This window comes from Orcinus orca, chromosome 17, assembly GCF_937001465.1.
Source record: "Orcinus orca chromosome 17, mOrcOrc1.1, whole genome shotgun sequence".
NCBI classification, from domain to species: Eukaryota; Metazoa; Chordata; class Mammalia; order Artiodactyla; family Delphinidae; genus Orcinus; species Orcinus orca.
In genome coordinates, this window is record NC_064575.1 from 58,526,287 (window position 1) to 58,549,545 (window position 23,259).

Here is a 23,259-nt window from a genome sequence, read left to right on the forward strand (position 1 = left end):
CAAATGAAGGCATTAAGCCTACTTGTAGAATACAGCTTGATAATTAACTGTCTTAATTCTAAGTTGTTATTTTAATTATATTTCTATGACCATGAACCTTTATCTTACTTTAAAATTTAAAAAACAAATCTACTTTTTTGCATTGTTTTCCTTTATAAAAGTTTGATTTTTTATCTTTAACAAAATTTTCTGCAATCTCAACTGAACTACCTTTCTATTTCTAATATCTATAATAAATGATTCTACTAACGAATTAAATATATTGTTTTGATTTCATATAAGCCATAAGGTTGTCAGGGATTAATCCATACTGTTTCCCCCTTATTTGTATTATAGAATTTTTACAGTGGGCTTGAATATTTTCACTTTCCTTGTTTGTATACTTCCTTTCATTACTTAAAAATATTTTTAAAAAATCAGTTGAATTTAATGTTCCTTTCTGGATACATATGTAACTGCAAAAACTACAGCAGAAGGCTTCCCTGGTGGCGCAGTGGTTAAGAATCTGCCTGCCAATGCAGGGGACACGGATTAGAGCCCTGGTGCGGGAAGATCCCACATGCCGTGGAGCAACTAAGCCTGTGAGCCACAACTGCTGAGCCTGTGCTCTAGAGTCCGCGAGCCACAACTACTGAGCCTGCGTGCCTATAGCCCATGCTCCGCAGCAAGAGAAGCCACCGCAATGAGAAGCCCATGCACCACAATGAAGAATAGCCCCCGCTCGTCGCGACTAGAGAAAGCCTGCACGCAGCAACAAAGACCCAATGCAGCCATAAATAAATAAATAAATTTATCAAAAAAAAAATTTCAGCAGAGTGAGTCTACCTGTAAGCAGTAGCATGGAAAGCCAATGCCTAGGGATTCCTATGACTGAGTTCAAGAAGAGCTGTCCTTATCGATCCTTAACCCACCTACTAGATATCAAGATTAGAGCCAACTATTACAGTATCCAATGTTTGAGTCAAATCTGCTCATTCAGGGAAGGCTCTTACTCCCAGCCATGATTCTAGGGATATCAATCAACTCATAAGGCAATCGTACAGGCTGTATTATTCAGGAGGGAGGCAAAATACTACATAATAATGTTACTTTTAATCTCCTGAATGCATGTTCGATTAATCTCCATAAATATTGAGAAATATACCCTTAATTCTTGAGTTTGAAATTCTCATCAAACATCTCTTTTCATAAGATGCACGGATAGTTTAACATTAAAGATAGGTATGTAACTATTTTATATTCACCAACATCCCCAAATTTCTTGCAATGTTTTACCAATCATTTTTCTGGGTACTCCAGATTCATCCATTATTGGTATGTCTCAACTACTGCATAAGATTGCAACTGTCAGTATCACAAATAAAAAAGCCTCTTCTAAAATATAATGATTGCCCAAAGGGTGCATGAAAAAGGTACTTCTCAAGAATCAGAGTATAACAGAAATAAGACGGCCCTCAGAGGATTAAATAAACAATGCACCAGAGCAGAGAGATATTAATCAATTTAGTAAGAGAAAACTACCAGATCAGGAAGACTTGAGAAGAACTTGATACAAAATACTAACATATTTAAATCAACATAGGGGGACAGGGAAGGAAGATAGGAACAAAGTGAGAGATACTGATATGAAATGGAATCATAAAAAGAGAAGTAAAAAGCAAATCTTGGAAATGCCCATCCAAATGTTTAGGGTGACATAACATGTCAAAAAATGTTCATGATCTGGTCCTTATGACAAGGATATTCCTATTGTGGAAATGGAAATGTTAACCCGATGCTTAATCTGATGGTGCCATGAAACATTCCAGTCACATAAATTAATTTTCTATTCTGATTCCAAATATTCATAAAGGAATCTTCTGTATTCTACAGCTTCCTATGTATTAAACCTATAGGGTCAGAACAATCTGGTCATGTTTCATGTACTTAGTCCTCTAAGCACTTCTCATTGCAAATAATGATGGCTTTCTGGTTTTATACTCAGTCTTTTTGAGGTTGGTTCAGCTTTGTTCTTCACAAATCAACCCCTAGGATACTGTAAAAATAAAGTTGCATGCTTCCTATACCAAAAGCCAGAACAAAATAATACCACCCTTGTAGGATCTTACTTTAGTACACAGTGGCTTTTCTTTTTTAACCTTTCCCAAGAGCTTTTTACTTAATGCAACATATGGACTACAACTTATATATAACTTTCCAGATTACAATCTATCATAGCATCCAGCAAACAGTAAAACATATAGCTTTAAAATTTTTAGATTTCCCACAAAATAGGGTTTCTTCAATAAAGGAGGAACAACAGCTCAGACAGAATGAAGCTTTTATGTTCACATTAGTGAATAATGTGAATCTAGAAGGCATACTTGAACATCTCTAATAAAAGAAGAAATAACTATAATACCATGTAAATTACAAAATCTTATCTCTTATAATTTACATTTAAAATTTAATGCTGGAATCACCATCTTCTACCTCACTTAATGCCATGTAGTTTTGTTTTTTCAAGGGAAGACCGAAATAATTTCCTATTACGAAAACTTCTTTGCCTGTGTTCAGTTTTAACAAATTGGACCTGCGTGTCATGCAAATACTAACTAAATACATTAATACTGAAGTTGTAATGTTAATACAAAAAATAAGCCAAGCATATTTCTGATAAAAGTGCTTCTATCTGACAGATTCAGGCAAACATTTAGCATTTAATGCAGAAAACACAATTTAAACCATTTAAAAATGGCTCCCTGGGACTTCCCTGGTGATCCAGTAGCTAAGACTTCCAATGCAGGGGTGTGGGTTCAATCCCTGGTTGGGGAGCTAAGATCCCACATGCCTCGTGGCCAAAAACACAAAAGTATTGTAACAAATTCAATAAAGACTTTAAAAAATGGTCCACATCAAAAAAAAACACAAAACCCCTCCATTTCTACATTTAAAAATCACTGGCAATTCTTGGTTGGCAAATATTTTTCATCTGTATCGCCACCAATAACTTCATTTCTCTTAAATTTAAAGTTCAGATGATTATGTTAACAACTTAACTGAATAGGTCAAATATTTTATAGTCTCAAAAATCTTACTACACGGAGTATTTAAAGAACATGTTTATTCATGTGACTCAGTTTAGATGATTATATTTCATCAACTTATATAAAAATATCGCTAACGTATTATTACCTTATTTTCAAGACTTAAAAAATTACAAAGAAATTTAAAAATACACTGTTCAATGTTCATTGATTTTCTATTAGATGGGTATTACACCATCTATTCCTAAACTATACTTCTGTAAATTAAATATGCATTTTAGAAAAAAATGTTAAAATCTTAATTTGACAGACAATAAGCAGATATCAACTGAAATGTATTAGGATCTCCATCTTAAATTGAGTTAAAAATAACAAAAATACGGCTCAAAGTGTTATGTGAGACTTAACCAACAATGCAGTCAATAAGTCATACCAAGAATGCAATTTTGGGCTAAATTAATATAAGTATATGTACTGGTCATAGGAGCTAATATTGCCACTGTAATCTATAAAGCTTAGATAACAATCCTAGAATAAGCTTTCAATTTTAAAGATCCAGATTTTTAAAAAGCTGTGGATAAACTGGTGGTTACCTAAGAACAGCAGCCAAAATACTGAAGAATGTGACAAACTACATTACTTAATAAAACTAGAGATATTTAGCCTGAAGGAAAGAAAAATAAGGAAAATTATCTTCAAGTATCTGAAGTATTTTCATAAAGCAGTCTAGTTTTCTGTTGCTCCAACCAAATAAGAAATAATAGAATATTCAGAGGCATTGACCTCAAATGGAAGAATAAATTTTAAAAAATGATTTCTAGCTAACAGTAGAACAGTCTAGTTCATAAAGCAGTGAATTTCTTATCACCAAAAGCTGGATGATGGAACAAAGAAGATATAAAAGGAATTCTCTTGGAATGTGTATCTTCCTTCCAAATAATATGGCCTAGAGCCTTAATTCTAAAGCTTTAATGTATACATGAATTACCTGGGTTCTTCTTATGTTGAAGATTCTGATTTAGTTCTTCTAGAATAAGGCCTGAGACTCTGCATTATACTGATGCTGCTGGCCCAGGGACCAAACTTAAATAGCACTTTAAAGGGCTTAAGAGTATACTTTTATCAAATAATTTACTTAAGAGTTACATGTAAGCTTTTTCAATTAACAAGCAAATCTACCACATGAAGAGGGGAAAAAATGTGACAACAAATTCAAATGTTAGAGAGAAGTACATTTTAAATTTTAAAAATCCTATTTGATTTCACATAATTAAAGTCAAAACTATACAGTGAAATAACTTACTGTGGCTGGTAAAGGAAGAGATCAATAATGTTATCACGCCCTTTAGGGTGATTGAAGAAAACAAACAGAGACCAATGAATGAGCCATGTTCGCTGCTGAAGAGACTGAAGTGGAGAACTCACAGACTAAAGGATTAAAAAAGGTATACATAGGAAATATTAATATATGAAAAAGATGAAAGGGAATAAACATGCCTGATCTCAGAATTTTATTTTAAATGAGAACCTTCTAAAGCATGCACAGTGATCATTATGATCAAAGTCCAATCCCCCAGACCACTCTACTCTCTGCATGACCCCTGACATTCAAAATTTCCCTGTTCTCAGAGACAAATTCAACAATGTCCACTAAGCCATTTTTACAGAGGCTCCAAGTTATACACATTTCAGAAAACATTTCATAAGCAAGGACTAAATTAAACACTTCATAATAAGTTTTATTAGACATTAATAGTAGATGAAAACTGTCATCTTCTGCATTAGACTTTCAATAATGGGTGGCACTAAGAGTATTATGTCATTTCCACTGGAACAGATCAAAGAGGCACCACAGCTCTAAGAAAAATGAAAACTGAGTTATTTTCTCTAAGAGCCAAAAGAAGTTTGACAGCTTCCTTCAAGGAGATTCAGTAAAACTAATCAAGCCACTAATCCACTGTGATTTTTATATCAGGTCAACATTTTAGTTTAGTCTCCCTCCTTTTCCTCCTTCCTTTTTAAAGTACACAGTGTTCTCCTTATCAGGAAGTATGAAGGATACATAGAAATTTCAGAAAATCACCCTGCAAAAGTGTAACTCACATTATTATCTATGGTCTCTTTTAGCCGTGTAAGGTCTTCCATGGCTGCATCCCAATTCTGCATTAAGATTTCAGAGGCCAGTTTTCCCCAGAGTGAACTCAAAGCATTTCTATCTGTTGCTGGAACCTGTTTAAGCAATCATAATTAATTATATTCTGAATACTCTGGAGGAAAAAAAGATAATGTATATTTTATACCCTACATATCCCTCGGGCCTACTAAAAGGTCTATAGCACTCTTCCCCTAACTCCAGTTATATAAGCCCTTATTTGGATCACACTGGTTAAGCTGATTCAAATAGATTTCATTTAACTTGATTTACTAAAAATACTCAGGTCTTTGATAGTCAGTCTAGATCAGAAGATAAATAACTTAAAACTAGGATACAGCACCAGTGTTTTCGTGTAACCCATTTCAGACCATTTATACACAATTAATCAAATTTTAGGGACTCAAAACTTTGCAAACAAAGTTAGATTCAGAGGCAATTTGTTGCTAAAAATTCCTGGAGTGAAGATGTGAAAATCAAGAATTGAGTGTCTCATCTAAAATTTAGAAAAATTATTTCCAGAACAAAAAAACTTCCAAATTATGATATAAATGGAAGAGGTCATAGAGAGAAAAAAAAGCAGGTCTACTGGTTAATAACATTAATAATTACCAAAGGAATATGTACTGAGAAACAGAAGTTCATTTTCTTATATAACCCTAAAACCCTGGAAGGTAAATAATGATTTTTATCCCTATTTTAAAGAGGGGAACTGATGCACGGAGAGCATAATTTGTTGAAAATTATACTTCTAATCATAAAAGCTATAAAATTTCATACTGCAGTCTTAACCCTACAAAAAAGGAGGAATGAGGGTCACTCTATCTCTTCTTGCCATTGATGCAAGTGGGTCATAAACCCAAACACCTATAAGGACTAGGCTAATAACAAAAACAAGTAAAGCAGGACTCTCAAAACAAGGCAAAGAAAGTGGATATAATGACTCTGAACTGTGCTAAAGCAGCAGAAGCAAGTGAGGGTACTGGAGGGAGAAAACATTTCTATACCCCAAGCTGAAATTTTGAATTTTTCACTGAAGCACTTACATGGTACTATTAATTGTAAAGTACTATTGGTACATATTATAATTACAAGTTAAATAAAATCATATGGGCAGGACTGGAAATCCAACCACCAATAATTCTGGCTCTACCACTTACTATAAGCAGCTGAACCATCTGTGCTTTAGCTTCCTCATCTATAAAATGGGGCTAGTAACAGAAGCCACCTCAGTTGTTGTATGACTTAAATTACATAATACATGTAAAAAGATTACAACATCATCTGACACATGATAAAAACTTGGGAAATGTGAGTCATTACCACAATGATAATGAGAATAGAAATGATTATATCAGAGTATTATAGGTTGCCTAAACTATGAGGATCAAAATCATACCTAAGTCAGACTCTGCCTATACTGAAATTCTTCCTTTGATGTCAGTAATTAATTCAAATGTACAGGAAAACACTTTAGCAAACTCTCAGAACAGGCAAATAGTAGAGACTAAATTTGCAAATTAAAATTTGTAACATAACCATGAAATCACTAGTTCTTATTATTATTACAATGTGTGTCCACAAGAAACTTGTATATGAATATTCATGTCTTTATTTGAAATAGACAAAACCCAGAAGTAATCCAAATGTTTATCAATAGATGAATAAACTGCAGTATATTCATAGAATGGAATACTGGTCAGCAATGGAAAGAATCAAACTTCTGATACATACAATAATATAAACGAATCTCAAAAAACTTGCTAGTCAAAATAAGCCAGGCACAAGCTTACATATATCATTCCACTTACATGAAATTCTAGAACAGACAAAACTAATCTACAGAGATGGAAAGCAGACCAATGGATGAACCAGAGATGAGGTATGACTGCAAAGGGGAACAAGGGGTCTTTCTGGGTAACAGAAATATTCTTTATCTTGATTTGGTGGTAGTTGTACAGGTATGTGCATTTGTCAAAACTCACCGAAATCAAAAAAACCTTATATAAAAATCTATAAAATTATTGTTCAAATTACAAAGGATAAAACGTTTTATCCTTACAAAGAAATCTAAGTACTAATATTTCATTGAATCTAAGATGTCATCAATTTTATGGTATATTATTTTAGGTCAATTCAGGACACGTCCTAATTTTAGATGTTAAAGTGGGATAAAAATATATCTGAGAATCGATATGAAATAGATGTCTTTTATAGTGACATTATCAGAGTACATCAGATCCAAACCTTCAGTCAAGAGCCTAAAACTTCACCAAATCATTACTCAAGCTTTCTTGAGTCAAGGGAAAGTACCTTTAAATCGAATGGCAAGTACTTACAGTAGATAAACTTTAAATTCTGAGTGAAACACACACACACAAATATGATCACCAACAGTCCTAGCATCTTAAAATCACTTTTATTTCAAATAGCTGCTGGATGAGGAGAGGGGTTATATTTTGGAGCCAGACCAAAGGCCACAGTGAGGGCAAATTTTAACAAAATAATTACAATACAGTGATTAATTACAATACAGTTATAAATTAATAACTTTTAAAACAAAAGTGTTCAAAAATTCCTAACAAATCTGCCCCACCATTTCAATTCAAATTAATGCATTTCTTAGAGCATGATTCAAAGAAGCTTCACAATCAAATAGGGTGCATTTAAGCACTTGGTGTATTCTAAAAGCCATGAAGTCTTTTAAAAATAAAAGTAGATTCTAGGGTCATACAGCTTTAATTTATACAACACTAACCTACAATAGGTCACTCAGAGAGTCAAATTCTAATCTCAGATCATAGTTACAATGGTTCTTTCATAGCTTATGTTTCCCTAACCATAGATTTAAAAGAATAATCAACCACCAGAAAAGAAATGAAAACAGGCCATTTGCAAAAAAGTAAAATTAAATAACTAATAAGCAAAAACATTGACATTATTTATCCCAAATCCAAAACAGGATTTTTATCTTTGCTATTAACAAGATTTCATTAGTGGTGTCTATCTTAATCAAAAGTAAATAATCCATTTTTAAACTTAGCTTAGTTAGCCTTTATCAATATGCCAACATGAAGTAACCAACTCCCACGTAACTCAATTGTTCTGTGGCACAAGATGGGACAAAAACTAAAATGAACTGCACCTAATTTCTGAACACTATCCAATCACTACATTTTGACTGCTCTTAACGTAAAACATTAATTTTGTATCCAGACCATGGTATTCAATCACTTAAACATCATTTGAGTTCCATCATAAGATCTGCTAGGCAATGTAAAAGCTTAAGATCAACCCAGAATTTTTTAAGACAGGAAACTTAATTAGATCTTTGTATTTTACAAAAGTAAATACAAAAACTCTGCAAACTTTTAAGTATATACCTATCACATGCAGAAATTTTCAGACTAATTATGAAACCATACTACATAAACATAATAATACTATTAAAACTAAAATATGTTACATGTGTTAGGATAAAAGCTTTTTGCAGCAGTGTAGCAAGTTTTTTAATCCCCAAAAGATTCATGCATACTACTCTGGCTCAAGTCCATGTCATTACAGTTGGCTCTTCATACCAATCTGCTTTCAAGGGTGGATATGCTAGAAGAGTTTCAATATCTGGATTTCCAGCAGTTACCTTAAGTTTCCATGTCTTAGCAAAATGGCACATTCACTCACTGACCAGCAACAATAAATTTACTGTGCTAGAACTCTAACATGACACTAAATCTTCATTCTCAAAATTCACTCCCAGCATTAACAAATGATATGAATAACCAACTCTTTTCATGTACCTGTAATCATATCAGGCTTCTGATTTTACAATCCTCGTCTAAGCTGTTTACATTTCCAAAGTAATCAACTTTTGCTCTCCTAAATCCTTCATAATATTCAAAGTAAAACTGATGGAATTTTCTGATAAGCTGCTACAAATTTAGCATCACCCATTACCTTCAATGCACTTGCAAGCTAACCACAGCTAAACTGTAAATTAAGAATTCGTTTACAAATGGGATAATTTTTTTTTCAAATCAAACTTGGAAATAAACTGAAATCTTTATTTCTTTGAAGGAAGGATGGTACTTTAAAAAATGAAGTTGTCTAAGCACTTTTTTTAAGTGTAGGATTTATTCGATTTATTAATACTGAACTCTTTCCTCACTTGCAAAAAAGGAAAATTTAATTTCCTAGAGAACAACCAAAGATAGCAGCCATTGAGTCTTGTCTTTGTGACTTGCGGGGTTAAAAGAAAAAAGGCACCAGAAAACAGAGACAGAAAGAACGGACTCTTCCAAGGTTGGAAGACAAAAAGTCCCTGTCTTAAAGAGGTCATTTCCCAACTTCTAGAGTTAACTAGAGATATCAGAGATGTAGGTACTTGCTTACTAATCCAAAGTAACAAATTATAATTTCTCAAATGAGACGCTAGTTAAAACAAGAGAATTTTGGTAACTTTAGAAGGCATTTATTAATATAATTACCTAAACAGAAGGCAGAATAAGAAAGAAATCTGTCAATGTGAAATCCTGATTTTTCCTTTGGCTTCATGCAACTCTCCTTCCCTAACAAACACAATGAATCTAGGAAACTTGTCAAGTAAACAAATGAAGAAAAAAAGGTTAGGGATTTTTTCTAGCAGTACTATTTAAACTCATCTACTCCCTACATAATGAAAAGAAATTGAGCTTTGTAGTCTAATACCTGAGGGCAGAAGTAAATAGAAAAAAGTTACTATTAAAGCATAAAATCTTTTCAGATATCATTAGAATTCCACAGCTGTTTAGAACAAATTCAAGGAATATATGCAGCATAAAATATTGAATTAAAATTAGGAATAATAGATTTATTCAGTAAATATTAAGCACCCACAATGTGCCACTCACTGTGCTGTACAGTAATACTATAACAAATTCACTACATGATAGAATTCTAATGCTAAAATCATACAATTATATATAAAATGAAAAATTAGTGGTTCCTACTTTTGGATTTCAAGGACAAGTTAAATCTCCCTCCAAATTTTGAGGCCCTGAAATAAGGTTTCCTATTTCTATTTGGTTTTGTTGAAAGTTTATTTTTTTCTCCTTTTGCCAATAACTGTTGAAAACTTAATGGACAGATCAAATCTACAGACATGTTTTAAGGAACCAAGGCAACCTACAAAAGAGAAGAAAAAGAAAAAAAAATTACTTACCAACACTCTAAAGAAGTAAAGATATTCTGCTGCTCCAGAGTAATTTCCACATTCATATTGGAATTTTGCATACCTGTAGAGTGTATCTAAATATTCCTGCCTAAACTAAAAAAAGGAAAAAAGCTTAAATTCTATTTTTTAATTTTGAGTTTTAAAATTCAAACCATTTACTCTTTCAAATATCCCCAGATATCAATTCTTTCAAAAGTTACTACCCTCTCCCCGCCCCCCAAAATCAGAAAAGCACATGACCGTTAAAATACATATTAGGAATTGTTGGATTTAACTTTCATAGTTCTGAACTGTAACAATACCTACTTTGTTGTGATACAAACTTGAATTACAGCTGAAGGTCTGATGTGTGAGTCCCTTAGCTGGTGAATGAGCTTAGACAACTACCAAGCATATGCATCCCTGTGAGGATTTTGTGATTCTGTACAAATAATGTGTATAGTAAACTTTAGTTCTCTGAAAAAACTGGCCCCCAAATTACACCAACTTTTACAGTTAATGATGCAAGCAAAGTGAAAGACAAAAAATCAAGAGAAGGGCTCTGAACCAGAACATTAACAAATATACCAAACATTCTATATGGAAACCAGAAAGAGTAATTTTGCAGTGGTCAGCATGTCTCTTGTTACAATAATTGTTAAATGAATGATAAAACTTGAATGCAAGTTAAAGAACTGATTATATACATAGCCTCACACTTTGAGTTAACACAAGGGGAAGGAGACTGGGAGATGACAAGGAAAGCCTATAACAACATTCCTTTATATGGGGGTTTATGAAGGTCTTGGTAATGTCAAGGGCTACTGTATTCCACAAGGCAGCTTAATGCTATTGCTCAAGGTATTCTAATTCAAATTTAGTTCTGTTTTTACCCACTTGTTTATCCATCAGAAATATAAAATGCTAACTATTACATGATCATTCTGGAACAAACAATTTGAGAATTTCTGTTATCTAAAAAGGTAAGTATAAGGATATTATTTTCCAATCAGGACCAATTTTTAAAAACTAAAGTTTCAAAAACATACCAGGTATTATGTCTAATAACTTAATCTGGAAATTATACTCTTGTCAAGCCATGAATCTATCTATACCGCACTATTCTTTAATTAACCTTACTACAACATGACAACTAAACAATTTTTTAAAAGACCACTTACACCATGCTTGTCTGCGAGGTAGTCAAACAGCATCCGACCATCCCTTAATAATAAAAAAACAAAAATTATTGTAATTTATAGACCACAGAAAACAAAACAAGCCTATTCAACTTCTATCTTATTACTCACATAAAGCCAATTTAATTATATTAATACTTAAACACTAAAAATAAAACTTCCGGAATAAAATAAACAGAACATTACATGTTTTGAACATAAGGAATAGGAACTCAAGGACAACTGCAAACTTAACATTTCACTTTCAGATTTCTTTAGCTGTAATTGAAAATCATGTGTTCTGATTCACCACATGATCTAAGTTTTTTAGGTAATAAAACCAGAACATTCTGACTATTCTTATAGTGAGGTCAGTGAGGTCTACTTAGGTGTTAACCTACTGAGAATGGAATCTGCTCTCTTGAGGATACTTTTCTAATAGGTAATATATTCTTAAAATAGGATAGAGATGGAAATAATGTACTATACAAACAAGGAGGAATTAATCCTGTACAAAAATTTTGTCCCCCTCCACAATGTTAGTATTTCTCATACAGACAGTGATTTGGCAAATTTACAAGACTAATAAATCATGCCTAACTCACATGCTATCTATGCTACATACTCTATATGATCATTATTTATACCAAAGTGTCAAATAACCCAATGTAACATTTTTAAAATTAGCTTTGCATAACTTGAGATGTTGGCAGCCTTGTAAAAGACAAATTGATGACAAAGACACCAAGGAACAAGTGACAGGTGGCAGAGTTGCCCGCCTTCTGGGCATTTGCAAAAATGAAACCATTTTCTTATGCTCATTGTAAGAATGAATACCGTGGCATGTCTTTTGGGAGCATAATTTTACTTGAAGGTTTAATGGGGAGGGGATATGTTACCACTAAAATTAACATGAACATATTATAATACTAAATAAAAACATGCATGAAATTTTAACATAAAGAGATCTCAAAAAAAAACCCTTAACACTTCCTATAGGTCATAGTGAATAACTTTGTGTTATACGCCTTACACCTCAGGTATATAATCACTGTCCTCTGGCTGATACGGTATTTCTGGGAAAGTATGAGAAGTACAAAACTACATATTCAATGAAATTTTAAAATGGGGAATCGGCAGGGAGAGGTTATTACTTTGAAAATGAATAGGTTATAAATTAGATTACAAGTTTTTACCCCATTTCCATCCTTTCATTTATCTCCAATTTATTGCCTATTAAGCTAAAAGGAGTTATCTTTTTCTAATATTTAGTGAACAAATCTATATTCATCTTATTCATACCTTAATCTAATTACTTCCCAGTATTTAAGTGACTAGACTAAACTTAGAATTAAAATCCTAAATTTTCTGTCATACCCTAACATCTGGATTATTTCAGCTGTCCCTTTGTGGGCACTTACACGTGACTTGAAGGGCTACAATTACTCATGATATTCTAAGTGTATACTAGTATACACAGACACACAGAGATAGCTATATACAGGCTATATACATATATATGAAAATACATATATATAATAGCTTTGTTAAGATATAGTTATCTCTGTATATATATACATACTATATAACATGGCACATTATAGTAAGGTATAGTAATTGTATAGTATTTGCTGCTTTTCTAAAACATATCTGGTAACACTTTCTCAAATCACAAATGAAAACTTAGAGCCAATCGCTCTAAAAATTTGGTTTGATGACATATCCTAAGAACTCAAGGTGCAACATGGTAAAATCCTAAACAATTCCTCAGGTGAATATATTGATAGAAAAGATTTACCACAATGGCAATATTCAGTTTTAGTAGAAGACTATTTTTAAACATTTTTAATGACCCAAAGGGCTTCAATTAGTAAAGCCAGAGTAGGGTAACATGCTTTCTTTGTAAACTAAACAATAAGTCTATTTCTAGCTAAGAGGAAATCAGGAATAAAATATAACCATATCAGCTCTATACTACCCTCCTTGGGCTGAGCATGGAAGGATATGAGACAACGTAGCAAAGTGATAGAGTGAGCTCAGTTTTCCCATACATTGAGCAACCCATGTACTCTAGGTATTGCCCAGGCACAGTTTCTCAACCTCAGGACTAATGACATTTTGAGCTGGGTAATTCTTTTGGGGGAAGTGAGGGTACTGCCTGATGCACTGTAGGATGTATAGCAGCATCCCTGGCCTCTCCTCTTTAGATGCTGGTAGCACCTCTCCAGCTGTGACAACCAAAAATGTCTCCAGACATTCCAAATGTCCCCTGGGAAGGGGGGAGGAGGGGGGAGCGGCTCAGCATAATCAGATTTGGATTAATTGGTAAAGAAGTTCTAAAAAAAATTTAGTTATTAACATTTATAATTAAGGACTTCCTCGTCCCTACACAATAAAGATAAATGAAAAAAGCAGATAAAGCTATCTCTTAAACTGTGAACTTTTAGACTGGGTTACTAAAGTATGAATTAACATTTGTATTAATCCAGAAAACAGAATTTTTAGAATTCAAATTAAGGAGAGGTTACCTGAAGGCAACAGAAATAAAAGCAAAAATAAACAAATAGGACCTAGTCAAAATTACAAGCTTTTGTACAGCAAAAGAAACCATAAACAAAACAAAAAGACAACCTACTGACTGGGAAAAAACATTTGCAAATGATGCAACCAACAAGGGCTTAACTTCCAAAATACACAAACAGCTCATACAGGGAATTCCCTGGCAGTCCAGTGGTTAGGACTCTGCGCTTCCACTGCAAGGGCAAGGGCTCAATCCCTGGTCAGGGAACTAAAATCCCGCATGCTGTGGCAAAAACAAACAAACAAAAACACAACAAACAGCTCGTACAACTCAACAACAAAAAAACAACCCAATCGAAAAATGGGCAGAAGACCTAAATAAACATTTCTCCAAAGAAGGCATACAGATGGCCAACAGGCACATGAAAAGATGCTCAACATTGCTAATCATTAGAGAAATGCAAATCAAAACTACAGTGAGGTACCACCTCACACCAGTCAGAAGAGCCATCACTAAATGTCTACAAACAAATGCTGGAGAGGGTGTGGAGAAAAGGAAACCCTCCTACACTGTTGGTGGGAATGTAAATTGATACAGCCACTGTAGAAAACAGTATGGAGGTTCCTTAAAAAACTAAAAATAGAGTTACCATATGCTCCAGCAATCCCACTCCTGGGCATATACCTGGATAAAACCATAATTCAAAAAGACACATGAAACCCTATGTTCATAGCAGCACTATTCACGATAGCCGAGACATGGAAACAACCTAAATGTCCAATGACAGATGAATGGATAAAGAAGATGTGGTACATATAAACAATGGAATACTGCTGAGCCATAAAAAAGAAAGAAATAATGCCATTTGCAGCAACAAAGACAGACCCAAAGATTATCATACTAAGTGAACTAAGTCAGAAAGAGAAAGACAAATACCATGTGATATCACTTATATGTGGAATCTAAAATATGACACAAATGAACTACAAAACAGAAACAGACTCACAGACACAGAGAACAACAGACTTGAGGCTGCCAAGGGGGAGGGGGTGGTGGAGGGATGGATTGGGAGTTTGGGATTAGCAGATGCAAACGATTATGTACAGAATGGATAACCAACAAGGACCTAGTGTATAGCACAAGGAACTATTTTCAATATCCTGTGATAAACCATATGGAAAAGAATACGAAAAATAATATGTATATATATGTATAACTGAATCACTTTGCTGTACAGCAGAAATTAATCAACACTGTAAATCAACTATACTTCAATAAAATAATTTTAAAAAAAAGAGGTTACCTGGTTGACTGCATTTGCCTTGTAGTTTCTGGATCTTCAAACATCTTCACAATAGGTTCAGTTTCTGCCTGAAGCTGTTTCAGTTGTGCAACAACGGTGGTTCTTTTTTCTCTCAAAGCTAATTAAAAATGCAAAGGAGTACTATAATGTTAAACTATATTGCTCACTATGAGGATGTCTCTGGAAATTTTTCAGTCTATCTAAATTGTGCATTTATTTATCCCCAATATATGCATATGCCAGGAGCCACCAACTCAGTAACTTCCTCAGATCCAATTTCTTCTGTCTAGCACTGCAAAGGCACATAAAGGAACAGTGAATCCTCTTCTTACTCTTAGAAGAAACTGAGGAATATACAGATACAGCCTAGGAGAAGGAGCTGTTGAGGAAACAATTATCTAACTCTACATTTCAGACACTTCATCCTCAGTGTTTTTATATTTGTTTTCATTGAATTCTTTCAGGAGATTATCCCACAGTTTCTGAAGAGGCTCAGAGGGGTTTACATATTATTAGTACAGGTTTTCAACTAGGTTGAATGGAATTTAAATCCAGTCAATAATTTCTCTTTTCACTTTAAATCTAGTTCTGTAATCTCTCAAAACCAATTCTATAGTTTCTTTTTACCACATCATGAAGTCAGAGAAAACTTGCACATAATTTACCCTGTTAGCATGTTTTAAAGTTTCACTAAGAAATAGTTTACTTTTTTACCACAAACTAAAATTTAAAGAGCTACTGTTCTTGCAGGGAACTATAATAGAAGTCAAAATAGTGATTATGTTTTATGTAATAATTTCTACATTATATATTAGAAAGTACTAATACTAGGAGAGTGTTTCTCAAACACAGACGGGATCTGTGATCAAATTTTGAGAAATGTCAATTTAAACAAAGTAAACTGTATTTCTCTACTGAGTTCTTATAATCTTTTAAAATACTATGTGCATAGTGGGTTTTTCTGTTTGCTTGTTTTAAGAACATCTATTACTACAGAAAACAAGGATTTCGAAATATACCACAGCAGTTCCCTAATTTGAGTGCTGGTCTTCAGCCAACATTTTCTGGTTAAGTAGATCTGTGGTATGGCACAAGAATTTGCATTTCTAACAAGTTCTCCCAGGTGAGCTGAGGATGCTGGTTCTGGGGACCATGCTTTTGAGAACCCAGATGCTTCAAGACAAAAAAGAAATCTCTAAGGCACACAAGATGCCAACTGAAAAAGTCAAAAAACTGCAAAATTCCCAGATAATTCTAAGGAAGCAATCTGATTAATAAGTACAACTTTGATGCTGCATACTATGAACTGCAGACATTTGATGACCATGTTTTAAAGTAGTTTCACACATTTTACAGGGTCCCCAACCCCCGGGCTGCAGACCAGTTGGTTAGGAATCCAGCTGCACAGCAGGAGGGAAGCAGCGGGCAAGGGAGCAAAGCTTCATCTGCAGCTCCCCATCGCTCGCACTGCCCCCTGAACCATCCCCTTGCCACCCCCAGACCATGGAAAAACTGTCCTCCACAAAACCGGTCCCTGGTGCCAAAAAGGGTGGGGACCACTGCTTTAGAAGACCTGTAACCTTCATACTACCTTTCATCCAAAGAACTTTTAAATCATTCAAATACTTATTAAGACTTCTGGCTAAAGCACTTTTATAAATCACAAAACTTTTAATACACGTGGCCTCAGCTCACAAGTCAAGCTTCAGATGTAATGACAAAACTTACCATGAGGAATATCATCAGAATAAAGGTTTTTGTATACATCCATAGCAAAGTCTACCATGTTGGTATCACTAAGAAGATCCAATTTCCCTTGTAACAATTCTTTTTCATTATATATCTGCAAGAGAAAATTACTTTCTAATGAATAAATTGAAGTTCCCTCAAGTAAAGTGGTTAATATTAAGATAGTGTACCTGGAAACATATGTCCTGAACTATTTTTTTAATAAAATATATACTATTAATTCACCCTCCTACAACAAGGCAAGCAATCAGCCTACAGAGACATAAAATATTTTGTTTACCTAGCAACTTTAAAATAAAGGCAATTACATACCACAAAGCCATTCCCACCAACTTCATTTTTTAATGTGTCCCTACATGTCATCTCTTAGTCTTTCTAGAACAAGGCTGTGAGTAAATAAACCACACCAACTCCCCTGATAAGCACATAGTATTGTTGACTCCTCTCCACATTCAGGTAACTAAGAATCAACCCTTAAATGTTTTACCTTCTTAGTCTCTCTCACATCCACATGATGCCTACCCATTTCTCGTTGAGGTGGCCTCTCCTTTTTCCCCCACATACTTTTCCACTAAATAGTTAAAATCCTTTATAATGCTTCCCATCCACACCCCTGAAACAAATTGGCACCCATTCTTTCAGTCAACCTTGTCATATCAGGTTTTAGCTTTTGCAAAGAGTTCAAGAAACGTAATTTAACCCACAGTTCAGGAACCAAATAGATACATAAGCAAACTCACATAAACATGAAGTGTACTGAGCAATATGTTAAGGATTCTACACAATAGCATTCAAGGAGAGAGACAGTAACATAATTCAAAACAATTTTTAATCAAATAGTCAAGATAAGGTTTCAGCAAAAGAAAAGATTTTTGTACTAAATCTAATTTTGTCAAGCAAAGAAAAATGAAGGAAGATTATACAACATTTTACTACCCATGAAAAGAAAAGATAAAGGTGGTCAAACGGTATAGCCATGAGATCAAACCTGAACCTTCCAAACTACATAAAGAACTCCTACAAAACAGTAAGAAAAAATAGACAATCCAATTGAACATGGCTAAAAGATTTTAAATAGGCACTCCACAAGAGCACAACCAAATGGCCAACAAACACCAGAAAAAGCCCTCAACCGCATCAGTCATAAAGAAAATGTAAATTAAAATCACACTAAAAAAACTGGACAATACCAGTGTTGGTATAGTTGCAGAGTAACTGAACACCTTCTCTGCTGGCAGAACTACAACCACTTTGGAAAACTGTTTTTATCTTCTAAAGCTAAAATATTCTTTAACCCAGCAATTCTACTCCTAAGTACCCAACAGAAATGGGTACGTATACTCAAAGGACATTACCAAGAATGTTCCCAGCAGAACTATTTGTAACAGCCAAGTCCTATCAACATTAGACTGGATAAATAAATTGCAGTTATTTAGGATGTTGGCAACGTTTTATTTATTGATCTGGATGGTGGTCACACATAAGTGTTTTTCCTTTGGGGGAAAAAAGGATTTATAGTTGCTCACTTTTCTTTTTTTTTTTTTTTTTTTTGCGGTACGCGGACCTCTCACTGCCGTGGCCTCTCCTGTTGCGGAGCACAGGCTCTGGAGGCGCAGGCTCAGCGGCCATGGCTCACGGGCCCAGCCGCCTGGGCATGTGGGATCCTTCCGGACCGGGGCACGAACCCGCGTCCCCTGCATCGGCAGGCGGACTCTCAACCACTGCACCACCAGGGAAGCCCAGCTCACTTTTCTGTTCACATATTATACTTGATAAGAAGTTTACTTTAAAAAAAAAAAAAAAGAAATTTCCTTTCCGTTTGCCCCATAGAAACCCTAATCTTAGGTGAAAACATCCTCTTCCTGGCATGCCACCTCTCCTCACCACTTCATCAATAGCTTTTAATTTGTAATGTTTCTCCCAACTGCAGATCCAAAGCATTTCTCCTCTGCCATCAGACCTCACTGGGCTCTTCTTAAATCTATATCTGCTTATACCATCCTCTCTAAATTTTATCTCATAGGCACATTTATTCTGTAAAGAAAAGACAGTAAGATTTTGTGAGCCAAAAAGCAAAAATCAAGGATACTATATATAAGTACAAGAGAGAAAAGCTTCAATTTTCTTTTTGAAATAAAAAATATAATATGTTATAAAATTTTCTGTAATACAGTTCTACTAATGAGAAGAATGGAATTCTTTTTGGGCAGGAAACGTTTCACTTAACCTGTGTACAGTTATTGTTCTATAATTGAGAAAGGTTGCAAATCTTGCACCTGTTAAAAATTTTTTTTAGCTGAGACTATACAAAACAGGCAGAGAGGGTTGTATCTGGCTCACAGGTTATAGTCTGCCAACACAGTCTATCAACCTCTTGAAAACAACTCCTACTTTTTAATAGATTAAAAATCTTCTTTTGACATCTCCTGCTATCATCCTCCACAAATCCAACATCCATACTGATGATTCTTTAAAACCTCAAGCCTTAAAATTCCTTTATCCTGCAAATCATAACAACTTTCATCAGCTCATCTCTAAGACTTTTAACTTACATTCATCACCTCTTCCACTATTACCTCTAAAATGGTTCATCACCCTCAACATACCCTCTGTTCTTTCTAATTTTTACATCACCCTATTTGGTTGTCACTTTCTACATTAGTTTGGATATTGTTTTTGGCTATTTCAAAGCCCTTCTCTTTAGCGGTTAACATTTATTCCATTCATTTTCTCCAACCAAATACAATCAATGTCTATCTCTAGCACTGGAAAAAAGTTCCCTCTTTTCTACGTTATGGCTAAGGTCACCTATAAAATGTTTCAGAACTAGGCAATAATGTTATTCAATCACATCTGTGCTTTTCTCTAATCAGCAAACCTTTTCATCAATCTCTAGATGGCATTTATTTATCACCAGCCTACCTCCACATATTTCTATACTACTCAAATAAACTACCATTTCTCTCACTCCAAGAATGACCACTTATAAATGTGTGATTTCCAATCTCAGTTGGGCCCTCCAAACTTACCAATCCTTGCATTTGTCTTTGGTCAGTTTCCTCAGTCACCATTTCCAGTCTTTATTTCCCTCCTCAAAACCCCAGTTGAGGAATTCCCTGGTGGCACAGTGGTTGAGAATCCGCCTGCCAATGCGGGGGACATGGGTTCGATCCCTGGTCCGGGATGATCGCACATGCCGTGGAGCAACTGGGCTTGTCCACCACAACTACTGAGCCTGCGCTCCAGAGCCCACAGGCCGCAACTACTGAGCCCAAGTGCTGCAAACTACTGAAGCCCGCGCACTTAGAGCCTGTGCTCCGCAACAAGAGAAATCACCGCAATGAGAAGCCAACGCACAGCAAAGAAGAGTAGCCCCTGCTCACCGCAACTAGAGAAAAAGCCTGCACACAGCATCGAAGACCCAATGCAGCCCAAAACAAACAAAACTTAAAAAAACAAACAAACAAAGCCAATTGAATACCTCTCATATAGGATGGCCTAGCCTCCTAATAGAAAACACTTAGGAGTACCTACTCTGTCCCAGAAGGCTAAATACTTTATATGTACTATTTCATGTAATTTTTCTAACAACCCTATGAGGCTGGTGGTAGTACCAACACTTTATGCATGAGAAAAGGCTTAGTTAAGATGGGAAGGAGGGGCTTCCCTGGTGGCGCAGTGGTTGAGAGTCCGCCTGCCGATGCACGGGACACGGGTTCGTGCCCCGGTCCGGGAAGATCCCACATGCCGCGTTGTGGCTGGGTCCATGAGCCATGGCCGCTGAGCCTGCGCATCCGGAACCTGGGCTCCGCAACGGGAGAGGCCACAACAGTGAGAGGCCCGCGTACCGCGCAAAAAAAAAGATGGGAAAGAAACTGTTCTCAAGTGCACAAAGGTATTAAGTGACAGAGCCAGGATCCTAATCCAGGTCCCAATTCAGTACCCAGGCTGCTAAACACTATCTGGCCTTCCACTTCACTTGAGAATAAAGAACACTAAGGTTCAAATATATATTCACTCATTTATTAAATAGTCATGAGAAGCCCTTATGCCAGACTCTATCTGCTGAGAACACAGCAAGGAAATAAAACAAAGCTCCTGCTCCAATGGAGTTTATATTTTCCAACATATTGATACTATAAATATATTCAATTGATACCCTCACGTGTCATGATCATTGACTATCCTAACCATCTAGCCTTCAAAACTCAACTTCAAGCCTCTCTTCCTCAGAATCCTTTCTGTACCTCTTCAATTTTGACAGCACTCTGCCACTACTTCTGACATTTATTACTCTTAGCCTTATAATTACAGACCTCTATCTCCACGAAAGGATGAGTTTTTTTAGTGATGAGATGTCTGGATTTTATCTTGGATTTCTCACAATTCCACGGTAGTCCTATACTTAGTAATTGATAAATAAATACTCCAGCAGCTGTCTTCCCCTTGGTGTATCACAGCCATCTTACCAACATTCTCTCCAAGGAAACAGGTTTTGAGCAGTTATTTTCCACTGATTCTCAGCTGCCGTTCACAGTTTTGGTCTTGCCCTATGAAAAACTAATTTACACTTATGTATTCCTCCCTTTCATCTGTCTGCATTGAAAAACAAAGGTGTAAAGACACATTACAAAAATATGAAGTTTGGCTAGTTCAGAAGCATAGAGGATATTTTTCTATTCCTTGATCTTTGGTAAATTATCCTAAATTATCCAAAAGAGAAACAGAAGGCAGACTGGGCTGTTTTATGCAAGTTCTACAATACAGGTTAAGTACATCCTATAAAAGAAAAATCAAGACAAAAGCATTTCAAGATAAAGCTTTATATGGCAAGGCATGCTTGAATATTTATTGAAAGTAAACTTTGCTGTTCCCTAATATCATTAACTTTAGAGTTGTGTGTAGGTGTTTAGAAAAGGTTCATATGAATTTGAGGGTTATACCTATCCAATGAACCATGGGAAAATTTGAAAACTTATCAGAAAAATTTAATGTTTATTTGTAGGGCTTTTTTGTTTTATTGCTGTTGGAACACACAAAATCTACTCCCCAAATCTAGAGTGCCCAAAGTAGACTTGCGGTTTAATCTGCTTCTAGAAATAGAACGCATTTTTCTGACCAATATTCTAATTCCTTCATCACAGTAATATTACTTTATTGTAACTATTAAAATATATCAATTTCCCAATAAACTACGGTATAACTAAGCCTAATATCTCCAAACTTTTAGGACTGAGATATTTTTAAATGAGGTACTAGGACCAAATACTTTTTCAAGATATCCGGAATAGCTCAATGAACATTAACAACCAATTTAAATCACTCGAAGTCTGTACATCTATACACCGAAAAACAACTCTTAAGATAAAATTACTGTCGGATTATTTTTTGGGGTCCCCTCCCCACTAGACAAAATTTGCTACGCTTGGGCTTCCCTGGTGGCGCAGTGGTTGAGAGTCCGCCTGCCGATGCAGGGGACACGGGTTCGTGCCCTGGTCCGGGAGAATCCCACATGCCACGGAGCGGCTTGGGCCCGTGAGCCATGGCTGCTGAGCCTGCGCGTCCGGGGCCTGTGCTCCGCAACGGAAGAGGCCACAGCAGTGAGAGGCCCGCGTACCGCAAAAAAAAAAAAAAAGCTACGCTTCTAGGAAGTGGCTATTTACCGAAACACCAGTTAAACTCCTCGCAAAGAACTCCCAACTTTACGGAAACCAAAGGGCTAGATATTTAAGTGTAAGAAAATCATTCCAAACGATCCGGCAAGCAAAAACACAAAGCCACGGTCACCCCTCCTACTGTGCCCAAAAGAAAAATTTAAGTCTCTAACAGTCCAATTTGCTTCTCGAAGCCAGCTTTATGTTAAGCTCAAGCATTAATACAGGGAAGCCAGCCAATCGTCAACTTCCAAGAGGAACGATGCGGAAGTCCCAGCGGCACTGGCACCTCAAGAAGTGAAGCAGAGACCCCTCCCTTTCTCCCCTGAGTTTCATATTGTCACCTCACCCCTACTCACGGCCGAATTCCGCGGTGCTAATCAACAGGGACGACGCTTAACTACCAGCAGATCCTTATTGCCCGACTCGGGACCAAACTCAGGGCCGCCTCACACGTGGGTAAGGCCTAAGGCTACCGCCACCGCCTT

General features: G+C 35.6%; 1 protein-coding gene across 1 annotated transcript in view; it reads right to left on the reverse strand.

Moving 5' to 3' along the window:
* Window positions 1-23,259, reverse strand: part of EIF3E (eukaryotic translation initiation factor 3 subunit E) — a 53,450-nt gene that overhangs the window by 29,950 nt on the left and 241 nt on the right. Inside the window, exons 2-7 of the mRNA XM_004282938.2 lie at window positions 17,097-17,211; window positions 15,369-15,486; window positions 11,548-11,590; window positions 10,376-10,480; window positions 5,130-5,255; window positions 4,330-4,454 (exon numbers count right to left, since the gene is read on the reverse strand). Coding sequence (XP_004282986.1) covers window positions 4,330-4,454; window positions 5,130-5,255; window positions 10,376-10,480; window positions 11,548-11,590; window positions 15,369-15,486; window positions 17,097-17,211 — 632 coding nt within the window. The remainder of the gene's footprint in view (window positions 1-4,329; window positions 4,455-5,129; window positions 5,256-10,375; window positions 10,481-11,547; window positions 11,591-15,368; window positions 15,487-17,096; window positions 17,212-23,259) is intronic.